Source organism: Dendropsophus ebraccatus, chromosome 4 (genome assembly GCF_027789765.1).
Source record: "Dendropsophus ebraccatus isolate aDenEbr1 chromosome 4, aDenEbr1.pat, whole genome shotgun sequence".
Taxonomy (NCBI): domain Eukaryota; kingdom Metazoa; phylum Chordata; class Amphibia; order Anura; family Hylidae; genus Dendropsophus; species Dendropsophus ebraccatus.
In genome coordinates, this window is record NC_091457.1 from 142,335,508 (window position 1) to 142,362,900 (window position 27,393).

Sequence of the window (27,393 nt, forward strand, 5' to 3'; positions counted from 1 at the left end):
AGCTAACTTAATCCACGTTCCTAACATGCCCTATCAAATTTCAAAAATGGTGCAGCCAGGATAAAATGCTAAAAGATCGTGCAAAATGCTTCATAAATTATGCAAAATATTACGCCCTGTGCAAAAAACACAGTATACGCTAGAATAAAAAAAAAAAAAAAAGATAAGCCCCTAAGTGTTCATGCACTCTCAGAGTGCGTTTACACAGACAGATTTATCTGACAGATTTTGGAAGCCAAAGCCAGGAATGGATTTGAAAAGAGGATAGATCCCAGTCTTTCCTTTATAACCTGATCCATGTTTATAGTCTGTTCCTGGTTTTGGCTTCAAAGATCTGTCAGATAAATCTGTCTGTGTAATGCACCATAAGTCCAACTCCAGAAAAATAGCTATAGAAAATAGCTATGGGTGCAGCAGGGGCCACATTTAGGGCCCACCTGATTCTGTCTGAGCCAGCTGGAGTGGAGATCTAGGTACAGTGTATGGCCTGACTCAACTGAGCATTTATGGTGAAAGAAGGGAAAGAGCCACTGCCAGTCATCTTTGTTGCCATCCTATTATCCCTGCCCTTATATGCATAACATATGGAGATGCCATATATATAGAGAGAGAGAGTGGAGATGAGCGAACCTCAAGCTCATTCGAATTGGGCCAAACCCGGGCATGCCAAATTTAATTTCTGGAGTCTGAAAAGGTTGGATGCAGCCCTAGGAAGTCCTGGAAAACATAGATATGGCCTACGACTGTATCCATGTTTTCCAGGCAGCCTTAAATCTGCATCCAACTTTTTCAGCCACCGGTAATGAAATTCCGCACTACATTAGCAATAAGATCCAAATGTAGCACTTTTACCAATTTAACTGATCCCTGGAGACGTAGAACCTGAGTTAAATCACCTGGAATATTTAAATCCCACCGGTCCTATCCAAAAGAAATAAATTTAGAACAAGAAGCCCTGAGCGTGTCTGAAAAATCTGAGACACGTCAAGCTAGCAGGATGGAACTTGTTATGATTAAGACTGGGGATTTAGGATTAGCATGCTTAGGCCCAGAAAAGGGCACGATAATTTCACCTAATCTCCCATGTAGACTTAAATAGTTCACTGAGTCGGATATTGAGGCAGCAAAGACATTTCCACAACAATAGAAACATCTATGCAAGTCAATATACCAGGATACACGGACGTGACTTACAGAATTATATTATCTACTATTACAGCACACAGCAGATACGCAGCAGATTTGATACTGTGTTCAGTTATTTAGATCTAATCTGCTGCGTATCGCAGCAGTAAATACGCAGCGTATATGCCGTGTGTGTTTGTACCCTTAGATCCCCTGCAAGTTAAGACAGGAAGATTGAGGGCTAGTAAAAGATGTTCACTTTCTCTTTGGGCCCATCTGTTTGTGTTAAAAAAGAAAAAAACGCATAAAATGAAACAATAAAAATAAGTAATGGATGAGATGCAGATTTTTATGGGAGTTTGGAAAGATTGCAAGAAATTCACATTCCCATAGCAGCCGCAGCACATCCATGTGAGATATCAGTCAAGGGTGGGGCAAAGCTGACGGAAGCATTTTTCAATAAAAGGCTGTTTCCTCAGAAGCTCTATGGTGCAGTTTACACTCAGCGATGCTTGATAACGTTACATGAATGGGGACCCTGACCCCAACTGCCCTTGAGTCAGCAGTAGTTCTTGGAAAAAGGTTTACTTTCTGCATTTTAAGGCTCCATTCACATGGAGTAAAACTGGCAGAATTCCACAATGGTATTCTTCCCCGCAGAATCCCACCAGCCTTCGTGTCATACTGGCAGTCTATGGGAGGTTTACGCACCTCCTCTCTCTGTCCATTCTTCCGCGGAGAGAAGACGCGCGCAAATTCTGTTACATTTACTCCATGTGAACGGAGGCTAAGGGTATATGCACATGGAGTAATTCTCGCTCTAAACTCGGAATCCGCTGCTCGCTTCCCCCACTTGAAGATCCGCCGTCACATAGGCTCCCTTAAACGCTCGGATGAATTCCTTCACCCGCCCCAAAAAATTACACGTCAATTCTTTGGGCGGATTTCACACTCAGTTTTCCGCGAAAATTACTCTGTATGCATATACCCTAACTCCTCAGAGGTCGTATTACATGGCACGATAATGAGGGGGAAGCGAGCGCTGACCTGTCCCTTCCTCCTTGTTCCCCGCACTGACAGCGAGTGAAGAGCAGTGGCCCGGACAATCCTTAGATCATTCGCGCCGCCCATTGAAGTCAGCAGCGGTCTGCTGCTGCCACTCCTATAATACTATTATAGCCGGGAGAAGCACGTAGCTGAACAGTTCACTCCAGTCTCCCCAGTTTGGCACTCGCACTGTCTCTTGTAATGAGACAGGTACATATAAAGGGGGGTGGGGGGGGGGTCTCAGTACTGGGATCATATTTTTTTCTAATGCCCTAATGCAGTGCTCCCCAACCTGTGGCTGTTGCCAAACTTGCTGGGATTGTAGTTTTGCAACAGTTAAAGCATACCTCCTAAGTGTCCCTCTTTTGGAGGACAGTCCCTACTTTTGACCCACATCCCTCTTGTCCCTCTTTGCCCCTTACATGTCCCTCTTTTTGACCTAGAAATTAGATTGGCATTAATAAACTTTTTCTGCTGCTCTAGAAAGTGCCTGGTTTCTTACTGTACAGTAGACCCAAACGTGCACAGTATACCACCATGTTGTGCACGTTAGATCCTAAAAATGTTTATATTTAGATGAATCGAGAAATTATGGCCCCTTTCACACATGCACACATCTGTAGGTTTTACGAATCCGTTTGGGGCCATGATCCGCTTCACAAAAATGATTAAGCCATTGTGCGTCTGTGTCACCTATGTGACAGTGGGTCCCTGCAAATGCAGAGAGTTACTGAAACGCATAGTAAAAAAGTTGGAGAGGCATAGCTAAAGAACCAAGGATTTGGGAACACTGGTAAATGATTTCAGTTAGAAACAAATAAGATTTAAAAACAGAGAATTTCCATCTGGATACTAAGGGACTGTGGACAGTGACCTCAGGTGTGGTGTACCCCCGGTGTGATGTTATATCAGAGGAGCAGCCGGTCACTTGATGGGTGTTGTAGTGTGACACCACCTCTATGGTGGATGGCCGAGATACAGCCAGACCTTGGAAGATTGTCACGTGACGCAAGTGCCTGGAGGGCCTGTTTTTATTTTATCAGGTCGGCTGTACCCTTTTCCCCTGTGGTCAGTGTCCTGCCAGGTTGCTACGGGGTCCCTTGGGTTAGAGTTTTCAGGAATGGTGAGTGGTGAAGTGACCCTCCCGGATAGTAGGACCCGCCACCCACAGAAAGGGGAGAATGTCCCAAGGTTGCGGTGTGTGCTGTGTCGGTGGTGGCGATTTGGTTTACTACTTGTAAATGTGCATCTGGGCCCAGCAGAGGGCCAGGGCCCAGATAGGACCACTGTGGAGAGCTATCTAGCTTGTGTTCTTCCTCCACAACATCCAGAACAAAAAAAAAAAAACCCTTTTCTTCCTGTCTCCTGTGTGACTCACTTGCTCCCCAGCGTGTATGATGCGCTGTGAGTGGGTGAAGGAGTGCAACAGAAGAAGAAAGAAGGGAGATGATAGGAAAGAAGAAAGCAGAACTCCTACTGGTCTACAGATTCTGGTCACACACAAAAACAATAACCCTTTGCAATCCTTCAGCCTTGCAGTTCCTATATATGTATACATAATATAGTGACATCTAGTGGTGAACTTTGGTACTACTTTCAACACAATAAGAATACAATAAGTACAGACTTTTGCAAAGGGTGTAAATAACTGCAACACCCTTAGTGGGACACCACATCAGGGACCTGCTCCTATCTTGAGATTGAGGGTCCCCCAGCCCTCTCCAGCAGTGGTCACCAAGCCAAAAGGGTTGTTTTACGCAGTTTACCTAATTAAAAATAGTAGCATAGCAGCCATCAGTCATAGCAGACCAACAAAGGCATGGGGCACCAATGTAGGATGGTGCTGTGGTAGAAGGTAACCTCTCAAAGACCATATAGCTTATGGTCACCTTGGTGCAACCCACGAAGGAACTTCTACACAGCTGAGATCTCCAACTCAAAGGGCTACTTCATGTGTAAATTGGTAGGAGAGACTTTTGCTACTACTCCAGGAGCTGGGCATGGTCTCCTGTATCGCCCTCTTTTCTAATAGGATCTTGGGAGAAGGATGGGCGCTGTAACTGGGTTATGTGAACTCGGTAGAGATGAGCGAACCTATGGCTGTATCCACCCTCTTCACGGAGGCTGCAGACAGTGGGAATCAGACGCCAAGGGGGAGATTTATCAAAGGGTGTAAAATTTAGACTGGTGCAAACTGCCCACAGCAACCAATCACAGCTCAGCTTTCCTTTCAGCGCTGCGTCACCACCTGGAGTCATGTATTAGTATGATGCCGGGAGCTGGGAAGAGGTTTAAATCTTTGCGGGACTATGATGACACAGCTGTGTGGCGGATATAAATGGAAAATATTTCCCACAATATGATAATCTATTGGAAAAATTATTATTTGCATTGTGGGAAACTTTTTTTTTTTTTATAAACAGATGTTGCTTTTCTGTCAGGTTCTGAAAAAGAAGCAAAATGCTTGTTGTTCCAAGGCCAAATCTTTATGTCTGTCCCTAAATTTATTAAGATTAATGATGGAGAACATGCAGGTGATTGTAATAGAAACATGATGCAAATAGTTGGTACAATCTGTTCTTCTACACTAGAGACAATACATAGTAGATCATACCCGGTACCATCATGGCCTTTTGCCTTCGAGGTAACACAATCTGAACTTTTACAATCACAAATATAATCTACTAGAAAGGAACTAAGCAAAAGAGCACTTGGAAAGATAAATAGGAATCGTGGATCTAAGCGTCGTCAGTTTATTCAGGCGTTGTGCAAATATTTTCATCCATGACGCAGATTACAAAGCCAAACACCTAAGCATCAGACCTGTAATATAGACCACTACTAATACTGATAGGTTTTAGGACTTATATATTACCATATAATGTATCTGGCATTTTCACCTTGTGATATTGTAGTGATTAGGTAGCTGTGAGGTCATGGAGACACATGGTACTTTCAAATAGCTGTCTATGCGTTCATAACAGCATAAAATACTTTTATTCTCTGGTACAAAGTGTCAAAGAGGCATTCTGAGAAATGTAATGCCTCCTCACTCCCCCTCCCATCCCTTTGCTTGCTTGATTGACAGTCAGCTAAGCCCCATTTCCAAATAACACACCTGCACACAATTTGTATGCATAGCATAGGAACTAAGGGTAGCGTCACACACACCGTATCGCAGCGGATTTGATCTAAATAACTGAACATCGCATCAAATCTGCTGCGGTTCCTGTATGTGTGAATGCACCCTAAGGCTAGGTTCACACTACGTATATTTCAGTCAGTATTGTGGTCCTCATATTGCAACCAAAACCAAAAACACAGAAAGGCTCTGTTCACACAATGTTGTAATTGAGTGGATGGCCGCCATTTAAAGGCAAATATTTGCTGTTATTTTAAAACAACGGCTGTTATATTGAAATAATGACCGTTATTTACTGTTATATGGCGGCAATCCACTCAATTTCACTATTGTGTGGACAGAGCCTTTCAGTCTGTTTAATCCACTCCTGGTTTTGGTTGCAATATGAGGACCACAATACTGACTGAAATATACGTAGTGTGAACCCAGCCTAAGGGTGCGTTCACACCACTGCGGATCCCTGCCCTGTACACTCTATGGGCAGACAAACTCGCAGTGGGATGGACATGAGTGTACAGGGCAGGGATCCGCAGCAGATCTCGCTGCGAATTCGCTGTGAGAAATCTGCTGCGGATGCGTTACGTGTGAACGCACCCTAAATTTGGAAGCAGTGCTTAGCATCCAGGTGTCAAAGCAGGGATGGGAGGGGGAACAAGAAGTTCCAGCCCCCAGAACATCTCTGACACGTTGTACGGGCCCTTGCACACTAACATAGTAACATAGTTAAAGGAGTTATCCAGCGCTACAAAAACATGGCCACTTTCTTTCAGAGACAACACGACTCTTGTCTCCAGTTCAGGTGCGGTTTGCAATTAAGCTCCATTCACTTCAATGGAACTGAGCAGCAAAACCCCAGCCAAGCTGGAGACAAGAGTGGAGCTGTCTCTGGAAGAAAGTGGCCATGTTTTTGTAGTGCTGGATAACCCCTTTAATAAGGTTGAAAAAAAGACAACAGTCCATCATGTTCAACCTAGGGAAACCCTACTGTGTTGATCCACTGAGGAAATCATGCAGATAACTTGCCGCGAATTCCATCTCTCGTAAATTTCAGATGACAATTTCACAGTCAGGGCACCAAGGCTATGTTCCCCCTGTATTACACCCATTTCATGCCTGTTATGTGTTTCCTATTGAATTACATGAATTCAGAGGGAAACCACTGCACAGTTCACGTCATTTTATCTTAAGCTTAAACAAGTGACGTTACTTCTCTATGTGTGTATTGTACTGCGCTGAATCTTAAATTAAAAAATTTAAATATAAAAAAAAAAGCAAAAGAAATGCATAAAACATGCTGAAAATAAACTTCAGAAAACACTCAAATGAAAACCCACCTGTAGAATACATATTAAATATTGGAATTAGACTCAACAACATAGAATTAAACTCAAGTACATGGTAAACTATGGACTTAATCACCTAGCCTTAGGGCACACCAGGTTTGCTTCCATCATAGTATATATTTGTTAGCTATTAGTAAGCTTTACAAGAGCGCTTTGACACAATTTGCACTTTTGCTCATTCTGACACAAATGATGCTTCAGGTGTTTTTGATGCTATTGCGCCATCTAGCGTTGGTGAGAGAATAGACAGACCATTTCCATTGCGATTTCATTTCTATTACATGAGCCTGTATGTCACAAACTTGTCTCTTTATGACCAAGAATAAGTTGTGAGAAGTTTCCAAGGATTGGATCCAGCTTTTTCAAGCATCCTAGGAAGAGTGGCTGGGAGGGGAACAGCATTGAAAGGCCAGTGGTATAATGAGTGGAGCGCTGATCAAACGAATTGCTTTTAAAATATGACTAGAAAGTGCGCTTTTAGGGTATATTCACACGGACGGGCTCGCAGCGAGATTCTCGCTGCGAGCCCGGCAGGTCCTGGCAGTTGCCATACACTACATACTTGCTGCGGTCTAAACGACCGCAGCGAGTATGTAATTATACCGCCCTTAACCCCTTCTGCTCCCCCGCTGTAAGCATACATTACCTGTCCTTGCTGCACGGGTCCGGCGTCCTGCTCTCCCGCCCGGCCAATCAGTGGCTGCGGCTGGGCAACACACTGATTGGCCAGACAGGAGAGCAGGACGCCGGACCCGTGCAGCAAGGACAGGTAATGTATGCTTACAGCGGGGGAGCAGAAGGGGTTAAGGGCGGTATAATTACATACTCGCTGCGGTCGTTTAGACCGCAGCAAGTATGTAGTGTATGAGAACTGCCAGGACCTGCCGGGCTCGCAGCGAGAATCTCGCTGCGAGCCCGTCCGTGTGAATATACCCTTAAGGTTACCAAGTCTGATCAAAAGGCCTATTATTAAAGGGGTTAGCCAGTGTTACAAAAACATGGCCACTTTCTTTCACAGACAACACGACTCGTCTCCAGTTCAGGTGCGGTTTGCAATTAAGCTCCATTCACTTCTAAGGAACTGAGCAGCAAACCCTGCCCAAGCTGGAGACAAGAGTGGAGCTGTCTCTGGAAGAAAGAAAAATCTTAAGTTTTCCCATGCTTATCAGCTGCTGTATGTCCTGCAACACCCACACCCTAATGGAGGACATGAGTGGTGCAGTACTGGAAGAAAGCAGACATGTTTTTGCAGCAATTCAGGAGCTTGGGAACACCTCTCTGACACTTGCATCAAAAGATTAAAACATTTTTCTATATTATGGAAGCACAGATGGATACATGAAAGGTACCATGATTCTACTCATCACCTAACAGTGTCAGCAATTTGGAACGTGAATTACAGCTTACAGATACACAGGATGATCGTGCTTGTCCTGATGCCGTCAAGTGTAGGGCAGGCTCAGGTGAGGGCAGCTCTTAGCCAGCTCCGCCCAATCGCCAGTGTTGGCTCATTAACTATTTAGATGTCGCTGTCAAAACAAGCCATTTCAATGACAGTGGCATTTAAATAAGGCAGGACAACCAGTCACGACCGGTCATGTGGGCTCCAGCAGGATTTGAATGACATTGGAGCACCAGAATGACACCTTGATATGGGGAAAGCAATAAAGGGCGAGTATATAGGGGAGCAGAAACAAACAAAAGCGTCTTTCCGGTAACGTACAGAACGACACAGCACACAATTATAATCATGACCTTTTATTGTTATATCACTTAACACTCTCTCCAGAAAATAAAATAAAACATGCACCTTCTATCCTTTCAAACCATTTCATTGATAAATACTTCAAGTTACCTGGTAAAATACAAAGGGGGGGGGAGGGGGGGGGACAATGACCTCCAACACCACATGATTATTACACGGATTTCCATCACAAAGAGTTGCATATTCATAGATACATGTAGAGGAAAGCTTCAGAAATGTGTAGACGCGTTTCCAGCTGCCGATCTACTACTGTGTAAGTGCAGCGGGTCAGTGGAGCCAGAGTTGTGTTACAGCAATGGAAGCACGAGAGAGAGATATAGCATTGGCCGTGTGAACTCCGGAAACATTAGTGGCTATAGAAGAGGCACAGCAGGGCTGTTAGGCAGTAAGAAGGCAGGTTACCAGTGACCAAACTACTGGACACCAGTTTGCAGGACAGAAAAAAAGCCAGACATTACATCAGTAAATGATGACAAGCAATTCAGTATGAAGTCTACTGCTGAAGGAATTGAGGAAAATGGATGCAAGTGTTAGCTAGGACTGGAAAGTCCTTCTCTCTATGATCTGTGACTAAGACACAGGAATGGGGTTTCCTTTATTTTACTAACATTTGCAAAATAGTTATCTTCCAGGAGAAGGTCTCTAGTGCCACCTACAGGAAGCCAAGTCAATGTCCGACCCTTTATAGAGTCCTGATACTAGTCACAAACTGATCTGTAAATCTTGGATCACTTGCCTCCATTAGTACAGAGGAGGGTACTGTATGACTGGATGAGAGCCAGGGGGGGGGTCATAGCTTATAAATCTTGCCACGCACAATAGACAAAGATGGCCAAACCAGCACTGTCTAATGCAGGGATAGGGAACCTTTGGCCCTCCAGCTGTTGCAAAACTACAATTCCCATCATGCATGGACAGCCAACAGCTGGAGGGCCGAAGGTCCCCCATCCCTGGTCTACTGTATGAGGGCCTTCCAATTCAGCCCAAACATCTGAAGCATTGGACATCTAATGATATGTATGGGCAGCCTTAGAGTACCTACCCCAGCTGGACCTCTGCAAGGAGGACCAGTACCCCAGAGTTGCATCCAACCAGAACCCTACTCTGCAACGATCAGCCGTCTACAGATGGTTATTGTTTGGCCGATGTGTCTCGTGTCTTGAAAGACATGTTAAAGCGTTGGAGATTAACTTACTGAGTAGCTACCTAGGCGGTACTAGAGACAATTTTCATACTTATTCCCCATGGAGCATTGCCTGTGAGAAATAGATATGCCCAATGAGAAACCAGTATGCTCCAGGGCTCAGTAAAGAAGCCTGAGACCATTACAGGGTAATACCTGTTCTTAGATCGGTCTAATTCTACATGGTTTGAGGCTTTATTACTGGTATAGTAACAACTGCGTTAAATTTCTTCCTTTTCCTTGTGGATTTCCTGTAATTAAATCCTATTTCTTAAGAGTCCCACATTCTCCCAGGAGTCACCACTATCCAGTACCGCTTACTTAAAATTTAGCAATCTGATTATACAGTTAAAGGGGTTATCCATGATTCCAAAAAGCACAGCTACTTTCTTGCAAAAAACAGCGCCACCCCTGTCCTTAGGTTGTGTGTAGTATTACAATTTAGCCCAATTGACTTCAAAGAAATGGAGCCTGCAAAACCGAACCCAAACTGAGGACAGGCTTAGTGATGTTTCTGGCAGAAGGCGGCCATCTCTTTTTAAAAATGAATAACCCCTTTAGATTAGAGTTGATGTATGGTTATCTAGCTGTTCTGTTAGTAGGAATATTGTGGCATAGCTTAAGTGACTGCATCAATAGATTTTGAGCACCAGAAACACCGGGTGGTCACTGAGGTAATGTGTAAAAGTCTGGGTAGACTTGTAACATAAGCCATGAGTAATAACACAAAAGTTCATACATGTACACGCTATAGAAGAAAATACAGTAACAGCGGTCTGACCTATGCTACATATACGCATATACGTGCATTGGCCAATGGCTGCACAGACTATACAGACTTACTCTGTGTGTATTTGCAGATATTCACAGTGCAACTCCCATTATGGAGAAGAAGAAAAAGTAAAGTTAACACTACTGCTGCCAGTGAGGAGTGGGTGGAAGCACATGATGTTTTCATGAGTACATGTCATGGCGGTGACATGCATAGGAGTGGGAGCTGGTGAATCACGCTGAGCAGCTGCTGAGAGCACGAGTATCACATTACAACAGATAAGTACAATTCCATAACTTCTGGTCCGGCATGTGATTTCCATCAACCACAGCATGGTGCATTGCCCTTTCCAAACTGATGTCAAGTGTTTATCTACCCAAGACAGTGAAATAGTTTGTACAATGCAACATGATCTGGTAGAAGATAGCACGCCACGGACGTCCCGGAAAAGGGAGACGCCTCACTGGCTATAGGGTTGGACACTATTCACTGTGTGTAGCTGTTTTATCAGTGCGAACTCCTCTGGCATCACAATAATCCATGTAATGTGCAAACACAGGAGGAAAATGACAATACTGAGCTGGTGGTGAATTACAAGCAATGGCTGAGCAGACCTACCAAACCTGGGATATAAAGATCTATACACATTGTACATTAATGGGAAAGAAAACTGAACATGGTCCTAGAACCAAGTGCTGATAACTCCTCAACTCTGGTATTCTTTCATTTTGTGTATACAGCAGCGGTGCATCTCCATGGCACTGAACCACATGCAAACCCTATGTAGCCTGATCCTGCAGTCACATTCCTTTATATCTATCCTCTGCTTCTTACTTGTATACATGTAAAATATTAACAGAAAGTAGAGGACAGAAGAGGGTATAAACTTTGGAATCAGACTACACAGGGTTAGCTTGTAGTCTGTTGCCATGGTGACACACTGGAACTGGTTAAACAAGAATATTTTCAAAGCCGTTTCATTTCAGATGTACTAAAGCAATGAAAATGGTTACAGAGGTGAAAATGTTAAAGGTGTCCCTGTTATTAGAAAAACTTTAGACAAGTTGCATGTTGAGATGTTTTTTTGTTTTTTTTTTCTAACAGAATGATTGAGAACATTACAGTCTAGGCCAGGGATGGTGAACCTTTGGCTCTCCAGCTGTTGCAAAACTACAATTCCAATCATGCCATGCCATAATGGCAATTGTAGTTTTGAAACAGCTGGAGGGTCTAAGTTCCCCATCCCTGGTCTATTGCCAACTAATTCTCAGGTATTTTGGGCCCATTTATATAAAGTGATTACTACTCGATTACTGCCCAATGTAAATGATCAATTACGGATTATTAATGTTGGAATAAAGTTTAACCATCTTGTATTTTTTCAATCAATAAGATGTCACCAACGGCAACTGCTGCTGCTATAGACAAACAGTGCTATAGAGTACACTACTGCATATGTTACCTGCACCCAAGGCAAACAATTCCTGTAGACATTAGCAGTCTGATTTCTTTAGAAGCTAGTAGAGGAGTGCAACTTGTGCATGTTCAAATCCGATCGTGAATGCAGGTGACTGAGGAAGTTGGATGCAGCAACATGGATACGGCCTATGGATATATCCATGTTTTCCCAGAATCCCTAGTGTTGTATCTAACTTCAGCCACCAGTATTCAAATGTCAAATGATCATCCTCGAGTTGGGCTCATCTCTAGTAGCTAGGAAATAAGAACCATCATATGCAATCTGAAATCTACGACAGCACATTCACTACCTGACTCCTGGGATTTGTCCTGCCCTGGTAAAGCATATCTAACATCAGAGGAAACATTACTGAAAGTAAATAAGTAAAAAAGCAGTGAAAATAGTGGCAATAATAAATCATGGACTCTTTTTCTAGTAGTCTATGCCCAATAATGCTCCATGTTACTGGCGACGGCACTGTATAGGAAACATTCACAGAGACTCAATTGTTTCTGACCATTATGTTCTTGGCAAAAAGATAATGCCTTCCTGAGAAATAGAAACATAATATATAATAAAAAGACGACTAATGTTAAACTAAAAAGTAAAAGGTGAAAGAAAGAAAGAAAGATAGATTGCCTGGATAACCATGCAAGCCCCTTAAAAGTTAGTATTCATAAAACCACGTCATGTTTCCATATGATGGACTTGCTAAACTCCTCAGTCTCCTGTCCTAAGAAGCACCTCTGGCTCTGATAGGGAGCAGTATAGAAAATATCCCATTTCATCCACTTCATCTGGGGTAAGTTCAGAAAACAAGTTCACCTTAGGGTCCAAAGCGGAGGGTAAATTCCCAGTCTCTAGATATCCCACAGTTTCTCGAAGAGATTGAAGGAAGCGATCGGCTAATGCACCCTGTGACCAGTCCTCTTCTTTCTCAGATACGTGAAGGAGTATGTTAGTGAGGTGGGAGGCTGTCAGATGGGACAGAGGTAAATTGTACCGACATATGGCCTTCAGAATTTTTAGGCAGAGACATCGGCAACCTGAATCTTGTTGATCCCTTCCTATCAAAGCGGCGGTTTCTGCTCCGCGCTGGCTTAGCCGCCACATGTTCCCATAACGTGGTAGTCTGTGAGATTTGGCAACAGCTACACGGTCCCCGAGGGCAACTAATGGCAGGAAGTCTATGAAGAGCTTTCGATCCTCATCATACTGAACTTCTAAGATGAGGCTTTCTGATGGCACTACCGGCCGAATCACATAGCCTAACATGCTGCCAATGGCTGGCCAGTTGATAGAACCGGCCACTACTTTCTCGAATGTGGCAACCACAGCCTTAGGACAAAGGTAACCTCCTACCACACAGCGATCCCAATAACTGGTGCCACGAGGGAAGTACTCAACGTTCTCTCTACGCAGAAGGCAGAATCCTGGCAGGTTTAGAATTGTTTCCTCACCGGGGACACATGACCATAAATTATTTTCCACATAGAGGGGCACCATGAGTTGAATGTGATCTGCTCTGACAACCTGAAAATAAAAAACAAAAAAGCAACAGTAAAAATCTAATAAAAACGCACAATTTAATAGCCAAGAATATATGAGATACCAGATGTATCTGATGCTGTGTTGCAGCTAGAGCGGTGATCTTGGGCTGGTAATCTACAAATGTGGATTACACTTTCCCAGAAATCTGCATGAAGGTAAACTTAAAGTGCTGTCTAGCACTTTACAGAGAACCTGTAGGGTCCTTGGGACCCCACAGGACCTGACCGGTAAGGACAACAGCATTCCTACACTGTTCTCCTAGACAATACTGCATAGAGCTAAAAAAAAACAACAACTTTTAACAAGAATACAAGTCCAGCATTGGAGGTGTGGATGTAGCACCTCAAGTCACACCCTCTACCTATCCAGTCAGGCTTGACCGACAGTCGGAGGGTAGCGTGAATATGTGTGTGTGTGGGGGAACCTGCAGGAATGTTACCTGTAAATCGTCATACAAGCTTCCGCTCAGGTGCATGTCTTTGAGCGGCATGTCGGGAAATTTATGGAGTATAAAGTTGCGTAGTTCAGCACAGATGTCTATAGCAGCCTGCTTGGCATGACTCTGCTCTTCAGCTGGAATGGCGACATACTTCTTGTAGTAGGTGAAGAGCTTCTCCTGAAGTGACAATTTCAAGCGAGTCTTCTTTAAATCAGACTGGGACTTGCGACCTGGTGGTTTGGGTCGAACCAAGTCTACAGAGGGAAAAAGTTGTTTTTTTTAATGAGATTTTATTTATTTAGGAAGCAATGAGTAAAGAATTCAAATAAAATCCAAATTGTCCCTTATTCATGCAATCTTTTCAATAAACATATTAGACCAAAAAATAAAAAAAGACAGTAAGCATAAGTAATTCTTTAACCTGTTCATGAATGGAGGTATCTGCTTTGCATAATCTCTACACGTAAAAAGGCTAATTGGAAACAGGGAAAAAAAATTGAAGCTGTTTTAATGTATTATTGGTTTTATTTGCCTTCAAGGGAACCAATCACAACCAAAATGGACAAAAACACATGGGGCATGGTCTGCATATAGGGGTCTACAGCCCTGTACTCTGACCCAGGAAGTCTCCCTCACCTTCCAAATCAAAGCAGATCCACTTCAGGTTGGGGGTTACATCAGGGGACAGGACTGTGGCAATCTCTCCATAGTTGAAACCCCTTTCTCCTCGGACAGAGAGTGCTGCATGTATGTGCCCCCATCTGCCCTGCTCATTCCTTCATGCTTCCTGCAGTCTCTGTCAGTCCTGATTGATCCATGCTGAACACCCCCCCCCTTCCCCATTGTGGTCATGTGACCAGACAGACTTCTGACAGCAGCCCTGCTTCTCTATTCTAGTCTGTTGTACTACACTACTGCATTATGGTGATCTGCAGCTCCATCCTGTATCTACAAACTGCTGCCGTTTTTCAGGTTTATGCACTTACTATACTATATTATACTCCACATGCTGATTGCTATACTGTACAGTAAGTTATAATATCACATATTCAGCTGTTTATAAATGTTTGTTTCATTTGTTTTACGTATTATTCTGAATACAAAATCATTATTTTTGGGAACCAATTTTCTGCATTTCAAAGAATTATACTTGTAATCAAAAGGCACCTGTGTGTGTGTGTGTGTATGTGTGTGTGTGTATGTATATTATATATATATATATATACATATACATACACACACACACACACACACAAAATATACCATGCAGCACTGTTTCCAGATATATAAGTGATTGTAATCAGTTAACCTTAGCTAGGCATGTGGATGGTCCACAGCTCCAATGTAGTCATGGATTGGGCAAAAAAACTTCAGCAACCACTCCTCTATGGGCACGATTCTCTGTTCAGGAGTCTGATGTCACAGTGTTGGGCTGTCCCATAAATTTCCTTCAGCGTAGTCCTCTCTGGACCAGACATGCGCAGTACAGGAAGCGGCTAATGGGGATTGAAGGCCGTTGGTACTGCGCATGTTCAGTCCAAAGAAGAGGCGCTGAGAGAAACATACAGGACGACCCCTCTGTGATACAGCAGGCTCGTGAAGAGAGAATCGCGCCCAGAAAGGTGTGATTGCTGAAGTTTTTTTAATGCCATCCATGGTTTGATCGGAGCTTTGGTCATGGTTCCATTTAAAGATGACCCTCTAGTTCTGCACTGAATGATGCCCAAAATGTTTACTATGCTCGTTACCATTTGTTTTTCTCTGATCCGAGACTTAATGCAAAATTCATCTAAATGTCGGCACACGTTTGGAGATGTGTGCATTTCTTAGTGGGCAATTCCTGCAAGGATGAAGCATCAGAGGAATCTGCTGAGAGTAGCAGGTACTGGGAGCTGTCCAAATGGCAGCTGCAGAGGATCAGGGGCAGATGAGTATGCTTCCTATGTTTAAATGGGCACCTTCCTGGGGGAAAAAAAAGCTTTTGATATGTCATAGAGACGTCTCATTGTCAAGTGACCCAGACAGCTGCATAATGTAAGTCTGTAGGACTTTATTATTTTTTTTAATTCTATCCCTGCCATAATCCTTTATCGTGTCTTAGTGTCCAATACACTTTGTATTAGGAATGGCCACACTATGTAAATAGCAGCAGCATAACACTGAAGGGTCGATGGCAGCAATTAGGCCCTATTAATTTTGTGATTAAAAAAAAAAAAAAAAAAAACACAACAGTATCCCCCACCTTGATCAAACATTGAAGAATCAGTGGGCAGTGTCTGTAGGCTGCGACTCACAGATGTCTTCATATCTTTGTTCAACAATCGCGTGGATGATCCCAACCAGCTTGGCTCCTCCCAGCTCCGCTTGCCAGACTGACTAGCTCGAGAAGGACTAGCAGGAGCACTAATAGCTCGATCATACATCTAAAATATGAGAAAAGTTATGTAAGTTTGTAAACACAATGGATCCTGCCCTCTTAGCTACTGCAGCAGTAACTCCCCAAACGTTATATTTTTAGCTCTCAAACTCGTACATACCCGCTTCACTGCAAGAGTTGCTATTCCTAACATAGCAGCTCCACCAACTCCGAGCACCAAGCGAGCATTGGACAGCACAAAGTCTATGGCAGTTCCGATGCCGTTGTCATCTTTCTTACCCTTCTTCTCTCCAGCCCCCGCCATGTTTCCTGTAAAAAGAGAAGAGAGATGGTAAGGAACAACACAATAGGTTTGTAAACTAAGGCAATTTCCAAGCTAATATTTCTTACTTTCTATTACCTTTAACAATATTACCAAATTGTCAGACATTGAAATAGAAACTGAGGCTGCTGTGACCCCAATAACTATCAGGTCCCTTTGTCTGGGGGGGGGGGGGGGGGCTGAAAGCTCCTCTATGCCACACGATCACTTAGTTGTAGCTGCATTGGTTGGTCATACATACCCAGCACAGCAGTGTTACCCTGGGGGGGGGGGGGGTAGACTGTTTTACCACTGTGTCACTTACTTAGTTGGGCTGACTCTCCCAATGGTTGACACGACTGTCTTACTGTGTAGATGGAGCAGGAGGGGCTACGATACAGGAAGATGATCTGTCAGCACCTAGATCTACTTGGGCCCTGCTCCTGACCTATGGTTTGGCATCAAAGACCCACTGCCAGGTTAGATTCTAGTTGTATCATAAGCACCAGGGCCCACTAGGTCTACGCTAAGCCTCTGCTACCATATAAGCTTCCTCATAATAAAGGTTATGTAAAAAACATGCTAAACTAAGTTGAAAAAAAACACTTTCTATTAAACAATCACCTATTACCTTGGATGTGTAAATGTTTGATCCTGATATACGCCACTGTTTCCAACAAACATAACAGCAACTCCTTAGTGACCCCACAGGTAAAATCTAGAATATTCCTCCACTGGTCAGCTTTCTTGGACACACCTACATATAAGACCTACAAAGAGGTCCACTCATATCTTTAGTGCTGATCTATTTGGAGCTTTGTATGAAATGGAAATGTACTCCATACCTTCTTCCTTTAAAGCGGATCTACCATCAGGTACATTCACTTTAAAATGACCCACGGATAGATCGTCGCCGATGCCACGGTCCATTGATTCTAATGCAGCCACGCCATAGAGGGGTGGGGGATTCCTCCCACTGGGGGAGGCCCGGCCCGCCTCCAGTGCTTCTGCCCCGGCCCAGTACCTGTGGATAGAATGGCACCGTATACGGGAACATGGCCGCAGTTCAAAAAAATGGACCGTGGCACCGGCGCTGATCTATTTGTGGGTCATGTTAAAGAAAATGTACCTGATGGTACATTCGCTTTAAGTCCCTACTCATTGAAAAAGAAAACTATAAAAGCTTTGATTAAGAAAAATCTGGAATATTTACCAAGAGTAATAAATGGGTGGATGGTAGACTTTACACCAATCCTCCCAGTTTGGTCCTCAGGAAAAATTCTCCTTTCTCCAGCTGTTTCTCTTTGTCTTCCAGCTTTGGAAGGCTCTGATTTTTCCTGAATTCTCTGCGCACGTATGAAGCGTAATAGTCACGATCTGTGAACTCTAGTTTGCGCCCTTGGCGCAGGAGGGCGCGGTACAAAGTCAACACAGCTTCACGGGACCAGCCTGCCATGGCAGGAGTGGAGGAAGAGATGGTCCAGCCAGTCTACAGACAGGAGGAAGAACAAATGTTATAAAGGAAAATATCAGAGAATGAATACAAAGACATTTAAACCAACAATTCACCTCAACACTGTATACAGAGGTTCTATATTTGTGTTTAAAGTTGTCAATTTTGGCCTAAGGGATTAGAAAAATGTAGATTTTTTTTGCTTCAATGATAACTTTACATTTAAAGGGTTTTCCCACAAAGAACACTCAATCCTTTTCACATACATGGGGGGAAAACTGCTTGGCACCCTACTAATCACAAGGGGGGGTCCTTTGCAAACAGATGAGTACAGCACTTCAGTCAGACTATAGAGCACCATTCAGGGTCCCCCAGCTACTATTTGGCTTGGTGAGGTGGATACTAAATACAGGTGATGGCTAACAGTATAGACACAGCTGTGTTTGCTGTGTTACACAATGTACATGTCTCCTTTTTACCTCTAAGATGAGAGTAACTCTCCCCCCCCTATAACTTTATTGTATGGATTGTAACACACACTTTTTTATTTTATATTTAACCCTTAGACGACCCAGGGCGTATAGTTACGCCATGGAAGTCTGTCCCCAGACGACCTAGGGCGTAACTGTACGCCCTGGGTGTTTCTCACGCTATGAAGCGTGCTCCGGAGCGGAGCGCGCTTCATAGCAGGTGGGGGACGGCTGCAATCAGCAGCCGGGACCTCACCGGTAATGACACGCTGCAGCGATCGCGCTGCCGCGTGTCATTAACTCCTTAAACGCCGCGATCGCGGCGCGACCGCGGCGTTTAAGTGTAAGTGACAGGGGGAGTCCCCTGTCACTTACCGATCGGGACCCCCGCAGTGTGACTGCGGGGGTCCCGATCGGTAAGACGGGCCGTCGGAGGTCTCTCACCTGCCTCCGTGCGGTCCGATCGGCGCTCTGGTCACTGAGCCTGCACAGGCAGGCTCAATGAGCAGAGCGCCGATAACACTGATCAATGCTATGCCTATGGCATAGCATTCATCAGTGTAAAAATCCAAGTAGTGAATGTAAAAGTCCCCCAGAGGGACTTCAAATGTGTAAAAAAAAAAAAGTTAAAAACACTAACACACTACCCCAAAACCCCTCCCCCAATAAAAGTTGAAATCACCCCCCTTTCCCATTATATAAATAAAACATATAAAAATAAATAAATAGATAAACATATAATATACCGTAGCGTGCGTAATTGTCCGATCTATTAAAATATAACAAGCGTCATTGCGAACGGTAAATGGCGTACACGAAAAGAGGGAAAAAAGTGTGCGGATTACCGATTTTATGTTACATTATATATATAAAAAAATTAATAAAAAGTGATCAAAACGTCCGATCTTCACAAATATGGTATTAATAAAAACTAGAGATCATGGTGGAAAAAATGACACCCCATACAGCCCCGTAGGTGAAAAAATAAAACCGTTATAAGCATCACAATAGGCCCATTTTATTTATAATTAATTGCCAAAAAAAAGGATTTCATTTAAAAAAAATATATAACATTAGAGAATCTGTGTAACCTGCATATGGTTGTGTTCGTACTGACCTATAGAGTAATGGTATCATGTCGCTTTTACCATATAGTGCATTACATAGACACAAGAACCCCCCAAACGTTACCATATTGCATTCTTTTTTACGATTTCACCAATTTATATCTTCATAAATAATATATTTGGAATTCCATCATACATGTTATGGTAAAATGAATGACGCCATTACAAAGTACAACTATTCCTGTAACAAACAAGCACTTACATGGCCTTGTAGATAGAAAACTGAAAGTGCTGGAGCTCTTAGAAGGGGAGGAGGGAAAAACGGAAACACTAAGATCAAAATTTGCGCGGTCCACTGGGTCATTTTGGGCCTGGTCCTCAAAGGGTTAAAATAATGTTTATTGTATTTTTCTTTATTGCTCATTGTTTTTATTAAACATCACCTTGAGCTTTCATATATTTTACCTAATAAATTGAGATTTCCTTTAAGCCAGCTGCACCCAGTATCCCTATACAGTGGTGCCTTGGATTACAAGCATAATTCGTTCTGGGACCGTGCTTGTAATCCAAATCCACTCTTAAACCAAAGCAAATTTTTCCATAAGAAATCATAAAAATGCAGACAATTTGTTCCACACCCCAAAAATAATGATTTATTATTTTGAATAACATGTAGAACAGATGAAACAAACATTCAGAAACAGCAGAATATGTGATATTATAAGTTACTGTACAGTAATGGAGAGGATGGGAAACACAAGGGCTGACAGAGACTGCAGGGGGCATGAAGGAATGAGCAGGACAGATGTGGGAACAGTATAGCAGCACTCTCTGTCCGGGGAGAGAAGGGTTACAGCTATGGAGAGATTACCTCCACAGTCCTGTCCCCTGATGTAAGCCCCAGCCTGAAGTGGATCTGCTATGATTTGGAAGGTGAGGGAGACTTCCTGGGTCGGAGTACAGGGCTGTAGACCCCGCTATGCAGACCATACCCCTCCCCCACTCCCCCTCCCACCCAGTACAGGGAGCTCTTAAACCAAAGCAATGCTCTTAAACCAAGTCACAATTTTGAAAAACTGTGAGCTCTTAAACCAAAACGCTCTTAAACCAAGTTACTCTTAGGGTATATTCACACGAACGGGCTCGCAGCGAGAATCTCGCTGCGAGCCCGGCAGGTCCTGGCATTTCCCATACACTACACACTTGCTGCGGTCTAAACAACCGCAGTGAGTATGTAATTCTGCCGCCCTTAACCCCTTCTGCTCCCGTCCGGCTCCCCCGCTGTAAGCATACATTACCTTTCCTTGCTGCACGGGTCCGATGTCCTGCTCTCCCGTCCGGCCAATCAATGGCTGCGGCTGGGCAACACACTAATTGGCCGGACGGGAGAGCAGGACGCCAGACCCGTGCAGCGAGGACAGGTAATGTATGCTTACAGCGGGGAGCCGGGCAGGAACAGAAGGGGTTAAGGGCGGCAGAATAACATACTCGCTGCGGTCGTTTAGACCGCAGCAAGTATGTAGTGTATGGGAACTGCCAGGACCTGCTGGGCTCGCAGCGAGGATCTCGCTGCGAGCCCGTTCGTGTGAATATACCCTTAAACCAAGGTACCACTGTACTATAAACAACAAAGGTGTAAAATGTAGCACATGCTAGACGTACAGAACAGGCACACGGATGTAGGACAAGTTCTTGCAACATTGCAGGTGTGATCACTGAAATCAGAAGTGTTGCAATGTCACCTTATTCTCCTTTACGGGAATCTCTAGATTGCCCAACAAGCAACAAATGAATCAACACCTGCTGCTAAAAACCTTCAGGATTAGGAAACGTAATGATCTGGCCGCCCTATAGTGCACTCTTGTGCCATTCTAGACAACGGCTAAACTGCATTTTAGATTTTCCCATGGATGAAGGGGATTACCTGGCATTAGAAAATCATGGCCACTTTCTTCCAGACACAGCACAACTTATCTCCAGTTTGGGTGCCGGTTTTGCAACTCCGTTCCATTGAAGTGAATAAAGCTTAATTGCAAACCACACCTGAACTGGAGAGTGTTAGAGTGGCAATATTTTTCTAACACTGGAAAATCCCTTTAATGGTGCGTTCACACCTACAGGATCTGCAGCTGATTTTCTGCAGCAGATTTCATTTAAATAACTGAACACAGCATCAAATCTGCTGCAGATCTGCTGCAGATCCTGTAGGTGTGAACGCACCCTAAGGTTACAAACCCACTTGCCGGATCTGCAGCGAGTCTCCTTGCTGCGTTTTTGCAGCGAGACTCGCTGCAGATCCTGGCCCTATACTTTCAATAGCAGAGAAACTCGCAGCAGGGATGTACATCCCTGCTGCGATTTTGTCTGCAGCCCGCCCCATTAACCCCCCGGCCACCGGACATTATACATTACCGGGTCCCCGTTCCTGCTTGCTTCGGGGCTCCCGGTGTCTTCACGGCCCGCCCGCCCAATCAGTGCGCTGCGGCGGGGCAGCGCACTGATTGGCCGGGCGGAACGTGCCGGGAGCCGCCGAAGCAAGCAGGAGCGGGGACCTGGTAATGTATATCCTGCCCGCCCCCCTGCAGCCCCGATCGCCCCGCAGCCCCCGGCCGCACGATCGCCCCCAGCCGCACGATCGCCTGCAGCCCCCCAGCCCCCGGCCGCACGATCGCCCGCAGCTCCGCAGCCCCCGGCCGCATGATCGCCCGCAGCCCCCAGCACCGCAGCCCCCGGCTGCACGATCGCCCGCTGGGGGCGATCGTGCGGTCAGGGGCTGCAATGCTGGGGCGATCGTGAGGTCGGGGGCTGCAGGGCTGGGGGCGATGGTGCGGCCGGGGGCTGGGGGCGATGGTGCGGTCGGGGGCTGCGGGGCTGGGGCCGATCGTGCGGCCGGGGGCTGGGGGCGATATACATTACCTGATCCCGGCTCCTGCTTGCTTCAGCGGCTCCCGGCACGTTCCGCCCGGCCAATCAGTGCGCTGCCCCGCCGCAGCGCACTGATTGGCCGGGCGGGCCGTGAAGACACCGGGAGCCCCGAAGCAAGCAGGAACGGGGACCCGGTAATGTATAATGTCCGGCGGCCGGGGGGTTAATGGGGTGGGCTGCAGACAAAATCGCAGCAGGGATGTACATCCCTGCTGCGAGTTTCTCTGCTATTGAAAGTATAGGGCCAGGATCTGCAGCGAGTCTCCCTGCAAAAACACAGCAAGGAGACTCGCTGCAGATCCGGCAAGTGGGTTTGTAACCTAATAGTACAAACACACACACCGTATACGCAGCGTATTTACTGCTGCGATACGCAGCAGATACGCAGCAGATTAGATCTAAATAACTGAACACAGCATCAAATCTGCTGCGTATCTGCTGCGTATACGCTGTGTGTGTTTGTACCCTAAGGCTAGGTTCATACTGCGTTTTCAGCATCCGTTTAACGGATCCGTTTTTTTTAACGTCCAGAAAAATAGGGTCAGCAACGTTTTTTTGTCCGTTTTGGTCCGTCAAAAAAAACGGATCCGTTTTTTTTTATAATGGAAGTCAATGGAAAAACGGATGCACACAAATGAATCCGTTTTTTGCAATCCGTTTTTCATGCGTTTTTTGCAAAAAACGGATGCGTTAAACGGATGCTGAAAACGCAGTGTGAACCTAGCCTAAGGGTGCGTTCACACGTACAGGATCCGCAGCACATCTGATGGCGCAGATTTGATGCTGTGTTCTGTTATTTTATTCAGATCTGCTGTGGATCCTGTGCGTGTGAAGCTACCCTTAGGGTACAAACCCACTTGACGTATTTGCTGCGTGAATCAGTCTTAAAAATAAGCAGGCAAAACGCAGGTTGGCTTTATACAATTGTTCTGCGTTAAAATACGCAATTGCGTATTTTTGAAGCATGAAGCTACATGCGTTTTTCGCACAGGTTGTTAACAACTGATGCTTTGCTAACAACAAGCTTCACGCTTCAAAAATACGCAATTGCGTATTTTAACGCAGAACAATCGTATAAAGCCAACCTGCGTTTTGCCTGCTTATTTTTAAGACTGATTCACGCAGCAAATACGTCAAGTGGGTTTGTACCCTAAAGGGGTTATCCAGCGCTACAAAAACATGGCCACTTTCTTCCAGAGACAGCACTGCTCTTGTGTTCAGCTTGGGTGGGGTTTTGCTGCTCAATTTCATTAAAGTGAATGGAGCTTAATTGCAAACCGCACCTGAACTGGAAACAGGAGTCGTGTTGTCTCTGGAAGAAAGTGGCCACGTTTTTGTAGCGCTGGATAACCCCTTTAAAAGTGAATGTACCATCAGGCCTGGGCTGAAGCACTGGAGGTAGGTCGACCCCCTCCAGTGGGAGAAAACCCCCGCCCCTCTATGATGTGGCTCCATTGATTCTAATGGATCTGCGTTATAGAGGGGTGAGGGGGTCTTCCCAGTGGGGGTGGGTCGGCCTGCCTCCAGTGCTTCAGCCCGTTCCTGATGGTACATTCACTATACTTTGATGAAACCAAGTTGCAAAACCTGCTCCCAACCTGAAGACAAGAGTGGTGCTGTCTCTGGAAGAAAGTGGCCATGTTCTTCTAATGCTGGATAACTACTACTACGGCTGAAGCACTGGAGTTGGGCCGAGCCACCCCAGTGGGAAGAAACTCCAGCCCCTCCATGACGTGACTCCATTAGAATCAATAGAACCCTATCATAGAGGGGTTAGGGTTTCCTCCCACTAAGGGTGGGTCGGCCCAACTCCAGTGCTTCAGCCTGGGCCTGGTGGTACAGTCACCTTAAGTGAATGAGGCTTAAAGAGGTACTCCGGGGCTGGGGTTATTTTTATTGTATGGCCGGGGAAGGGGTAGAAATAGAGGCCGCCGTCACTTACTTCCCCGGATTGCGTCGCCCCATTCTCCCGCCCGGTCGCCGCTTCCTGGTCTGAGCTGCGGCTTGAGACGTAACGTCTTAGGGCCCTATTCCACCAGACGATTATTGTTTGCATAATCGTTAACGATTAATGATCTAAAACGACCGCTATTGCGAAAGACCTGAAAACGTTCACTCATTTCCATGGAACGATAATCGTTACTTATGAGCGTAATTGCGTTCGTATCTATTGTGAACGACCGAACGATGTCTTATTCAATGCAAACGTTTTGCGAACGAGCAACGATAAAAATAGGCCCAGGTCTTATAAAGTGATCAACGATTTCACGTTCGGTCGTTAATCATTAACTGCATTTCAACCGAACGATTATCGTTAAGATTTGAACAATTTAACGATAATCTGAATGATAATCGTCTGGTGGAATAGGGCCCTTAGGGTACAAACCCACACACCGTATACGCAGCAGATTTGATGCTGTGTTCAGTTATTTAGATCTAATCTGCTGCGTATTTGCTGCGTATCGCAGCAGTAAATATGCTGCGTATACGATGTGTGGGTTTATACCCCTAAAGTGACTGTACCACCAGGCCCAGGCTGAAGCACTGGAGTTGGGCCGACCCACCCTTAGTGGGAGGAAACCCTAACCCCTCTATGATAGGGTTCCATTGATTCTCATGGAGGGGCTGGGGTTTCTTCCCACTAAGGGTGGGTCGGCCCCCCTCCAGTGCTTCAGCCTGGGCCTGGAGATACAATCACTTTAAGGCAGCGCAGCTATTGAACGGTCGTAGCAGAGTCGCCACGTCTCAAGCCGCAGCTCAGACCAGGAAGTGGCAGCCGGACAGGATAACGGGGCGGAGCAATCCGGGACTCGACGCTGAAACCGGGGAGGTAAGTGACCAGGGGCCTCTATATCCACCCCTTCCCGGCCATGCAATAAAAATAACCCCAGCCCGGAGTACCCCTTTAATTGCAAACCACATCTGAATTGGAGACAAGAGTGGTTCTGTCTCTGGAAGAAAGTGGCCATGTTTTTTTTTTTTTACGCCGGAGAACCCCTTTAAATCCAAACCAGGTGGCACTCGAGAGGCTGCTTACAACAGTCTGGAGGTGGACTCATTTGCATATTTTCCCATGAAGCATTGCCATACACCTGTTGACATCTCCTCAATGAGAACCAGGACCTCCAGGGTTACTATACAGCAGGGATGGGAAACTTCTGGCCCTCCAGCTGTTGCAAAACTACAATTCCCATCATGCCTGGACAGCCAACGGCTGTCCAGGCATGATGGGAATTGTAGTTTTGCAAGAGCTGGAGGGTGTAAGGTTTCCCATAGCTGCTATAGAGGGAAGAGACCTTTTCTTTTGCAATCTGACATAACTACATAGAAAACCTATAGACAGGTCACTATGCTTCTGGTTCCCCAACCTGTGGCTCTCCTGCTGCCCCGGGGCATGATGGGACTTGTAGTTTTGCCACAGGTTGGTGAGCACTGGTGTAATTTGTGTTTCTGGAGATTCCCATAGCCAAAGACAAGAAGAAAGTTGTGAGAAGGCTGATAACAGAGAACAACAGCCTACAGGGAACAGATACCGTAAAGTGAGCAGCCACCATGTATACTCCACAGGGTGTCTCTATGTAGCACCTGTGTGAGTAACCATGTTGGGCCAGGCGGGGACATGACGTCACAGACCAGGAAAAAAACGTGCTCCCCCCCTTACTATGCCACCACATGACATCACGTGAACAGGACAAAGGTGACATAGAGATCACAGTCACACAGAACAGTGGCGCCCCCAGCGTGTCTCACCCTCCTGCCGTTAGCCGTTCTATGCACATTACCTCTCAGGGTCGCCGGTAATATGTCAGGACTTCCGGTCTCAGGGAGGGTGGTTATACACTTCCGGTTACCGCAACCATAGAGTGAGAGCTGCGCGCGGTCACGTGACGCAGCGAGGGGGGAGATGCGGTGCATGATGGGACAGGGCAGAGAGCCGCCTGACTGTGTTATTGTAGCGGATCAGCTGTGCTATTGTGATCTCCATATACTCACACACACGCTATAAGAAAACTGTGTTTCCCATAACAACCAATCGCAGCTCAGCTTTTATTTCTTACACTCCCTTTGAAAAATGAAACGTGCGCTGCGATTGGTTGCTATGGCCAACAAGGAGTTTTGCTCTGGAGGACTAATGGTGCGTTTACACAGACAGATGTATCTGACAGATCTTTGAAGCCAAAACCAGGAACAGTCTATAAACAGGGATCAGGTCATAAAGGAATGTTGTGATCTATTCTCTTTTCAAATCCATTTCTGGCTTTGGCTTCCAAAATCTGTCAGATAAATCTTTCTGTGTAAACGCACCATAATGGCCCTATTATCGTCGCATAATCGTTAACGATAAACGATCCAAACGACTGCTATTGCGAAAGACCTGAAATCGTTCACTCATTTACATGGAACGATAATCGTTACTTATGATCGTTCTTGCGGTCGTCCTGTCGTCGCTATTGCGTTCGCCACTACTGCGAAGGACCGAACGACGTCTTATTCAATGCGACCGATTTACGAACGAGCAACGATAAAAATAGGTCCAGGTCTTATTAAACGATCAACGATTCCTCGTTCGGTGGTTAGTCGTTAACTGCTAGTCAACCGAACGATTATCGCTTATGTTACGTTTACAAGGAGCGATAATTTGCCCAATCGATCGTTTAATGATTTTGAAGCAACGATTTGGTTTTTATAACGATCAGCTTTTAGACGAATAAATCGCTAGAAAAATCGTTTGAAAATTTGTCAGATATATCTTTATTGCGATCGCTTAAGCCCATCTTTTTCATAAGGTAAATCGGTAAAGGAATTCGAACGATAATCGTTCCATGTAAACACAGCATTAGATTCGAACGATTTAACGATAATCTGAACGATAATCGTCCGGTGGAATAGGGCCCTAAAACTGAAGCCCTCCAAAGCAGGATCAATGAGCAGGGTTCAGAGGAGGTGTCAGGTGTCACTAATCTGATAGTGATG

The 27,393-nt window shown here is 45.1% G+C and overlaps 2 protein-coding genes across 3 annotated transcripts; both read right to left on the reverse strand.

Annotated features, from left to right (window-relative positions):
- Positions 1 to 8,399: 8,399 nt before the first annotated feature.
- MIEF1 (mitochondrial elongation factor 1) lies at positions 8,400 to 16,507 on the reverse strand. The gene is made up of 4 exons (XM_069967259.1): positions 16,364 to 16,507; positions 16,069 to 16,249; positions 13,827 to 14,080; positions 8,400 to 13,369 (listed from the first exon to the last, which is right to left on the reverse strand). The coding sequence occupies exons 1-4, from the start codon at positions 16,505 to 16,507 to the stop codon at positions 12,557 to 12,559; spliced, it is 1,392 nt and encodes a 463-aa protein (XP_069823360.1). The 3' UTR covers positions 8,400 to 12,556.
- Positions 16,508 to 17,747: 1,240 nt separating this feature from the next.
- MIURF (mitochondrial elongation factor 1 upstream open reading frame) lies at positions 17,748 to 26,288 on the reverse strand. 2 transcript variants are annotated; one of them, XM_069967260.1, is made up of 2 exons: positions 26,202 to 26,288; positions 17,748 to 17,993 (listed from the first exon to the last, which is right to left on the reverse strand). In XM_069967260.1, the coding sequence occupies exon 2, from the start codon at positions 17,958 to 17,960 to the stop codon at positions 17,748 to 17,750; it is 213 nt and encodes a 70-aa protein (XP_069823361.1). In that variant the 5' UTR covers positions 17,961 to 17,993; positions 26,202 to 26,288. The 2 variants fall into 2 exon arrangements, with proteins under 2 accessions (XP_069823361.1, XP_069823362.1); XM_069967261.1 differs by lacking the exon at positions 26,202 to 26,288 and adding an exon at positions 26,170 to 26,195.
- Positions 26,289 to 27,393: the final 1,105 nt, after the last annotated feature.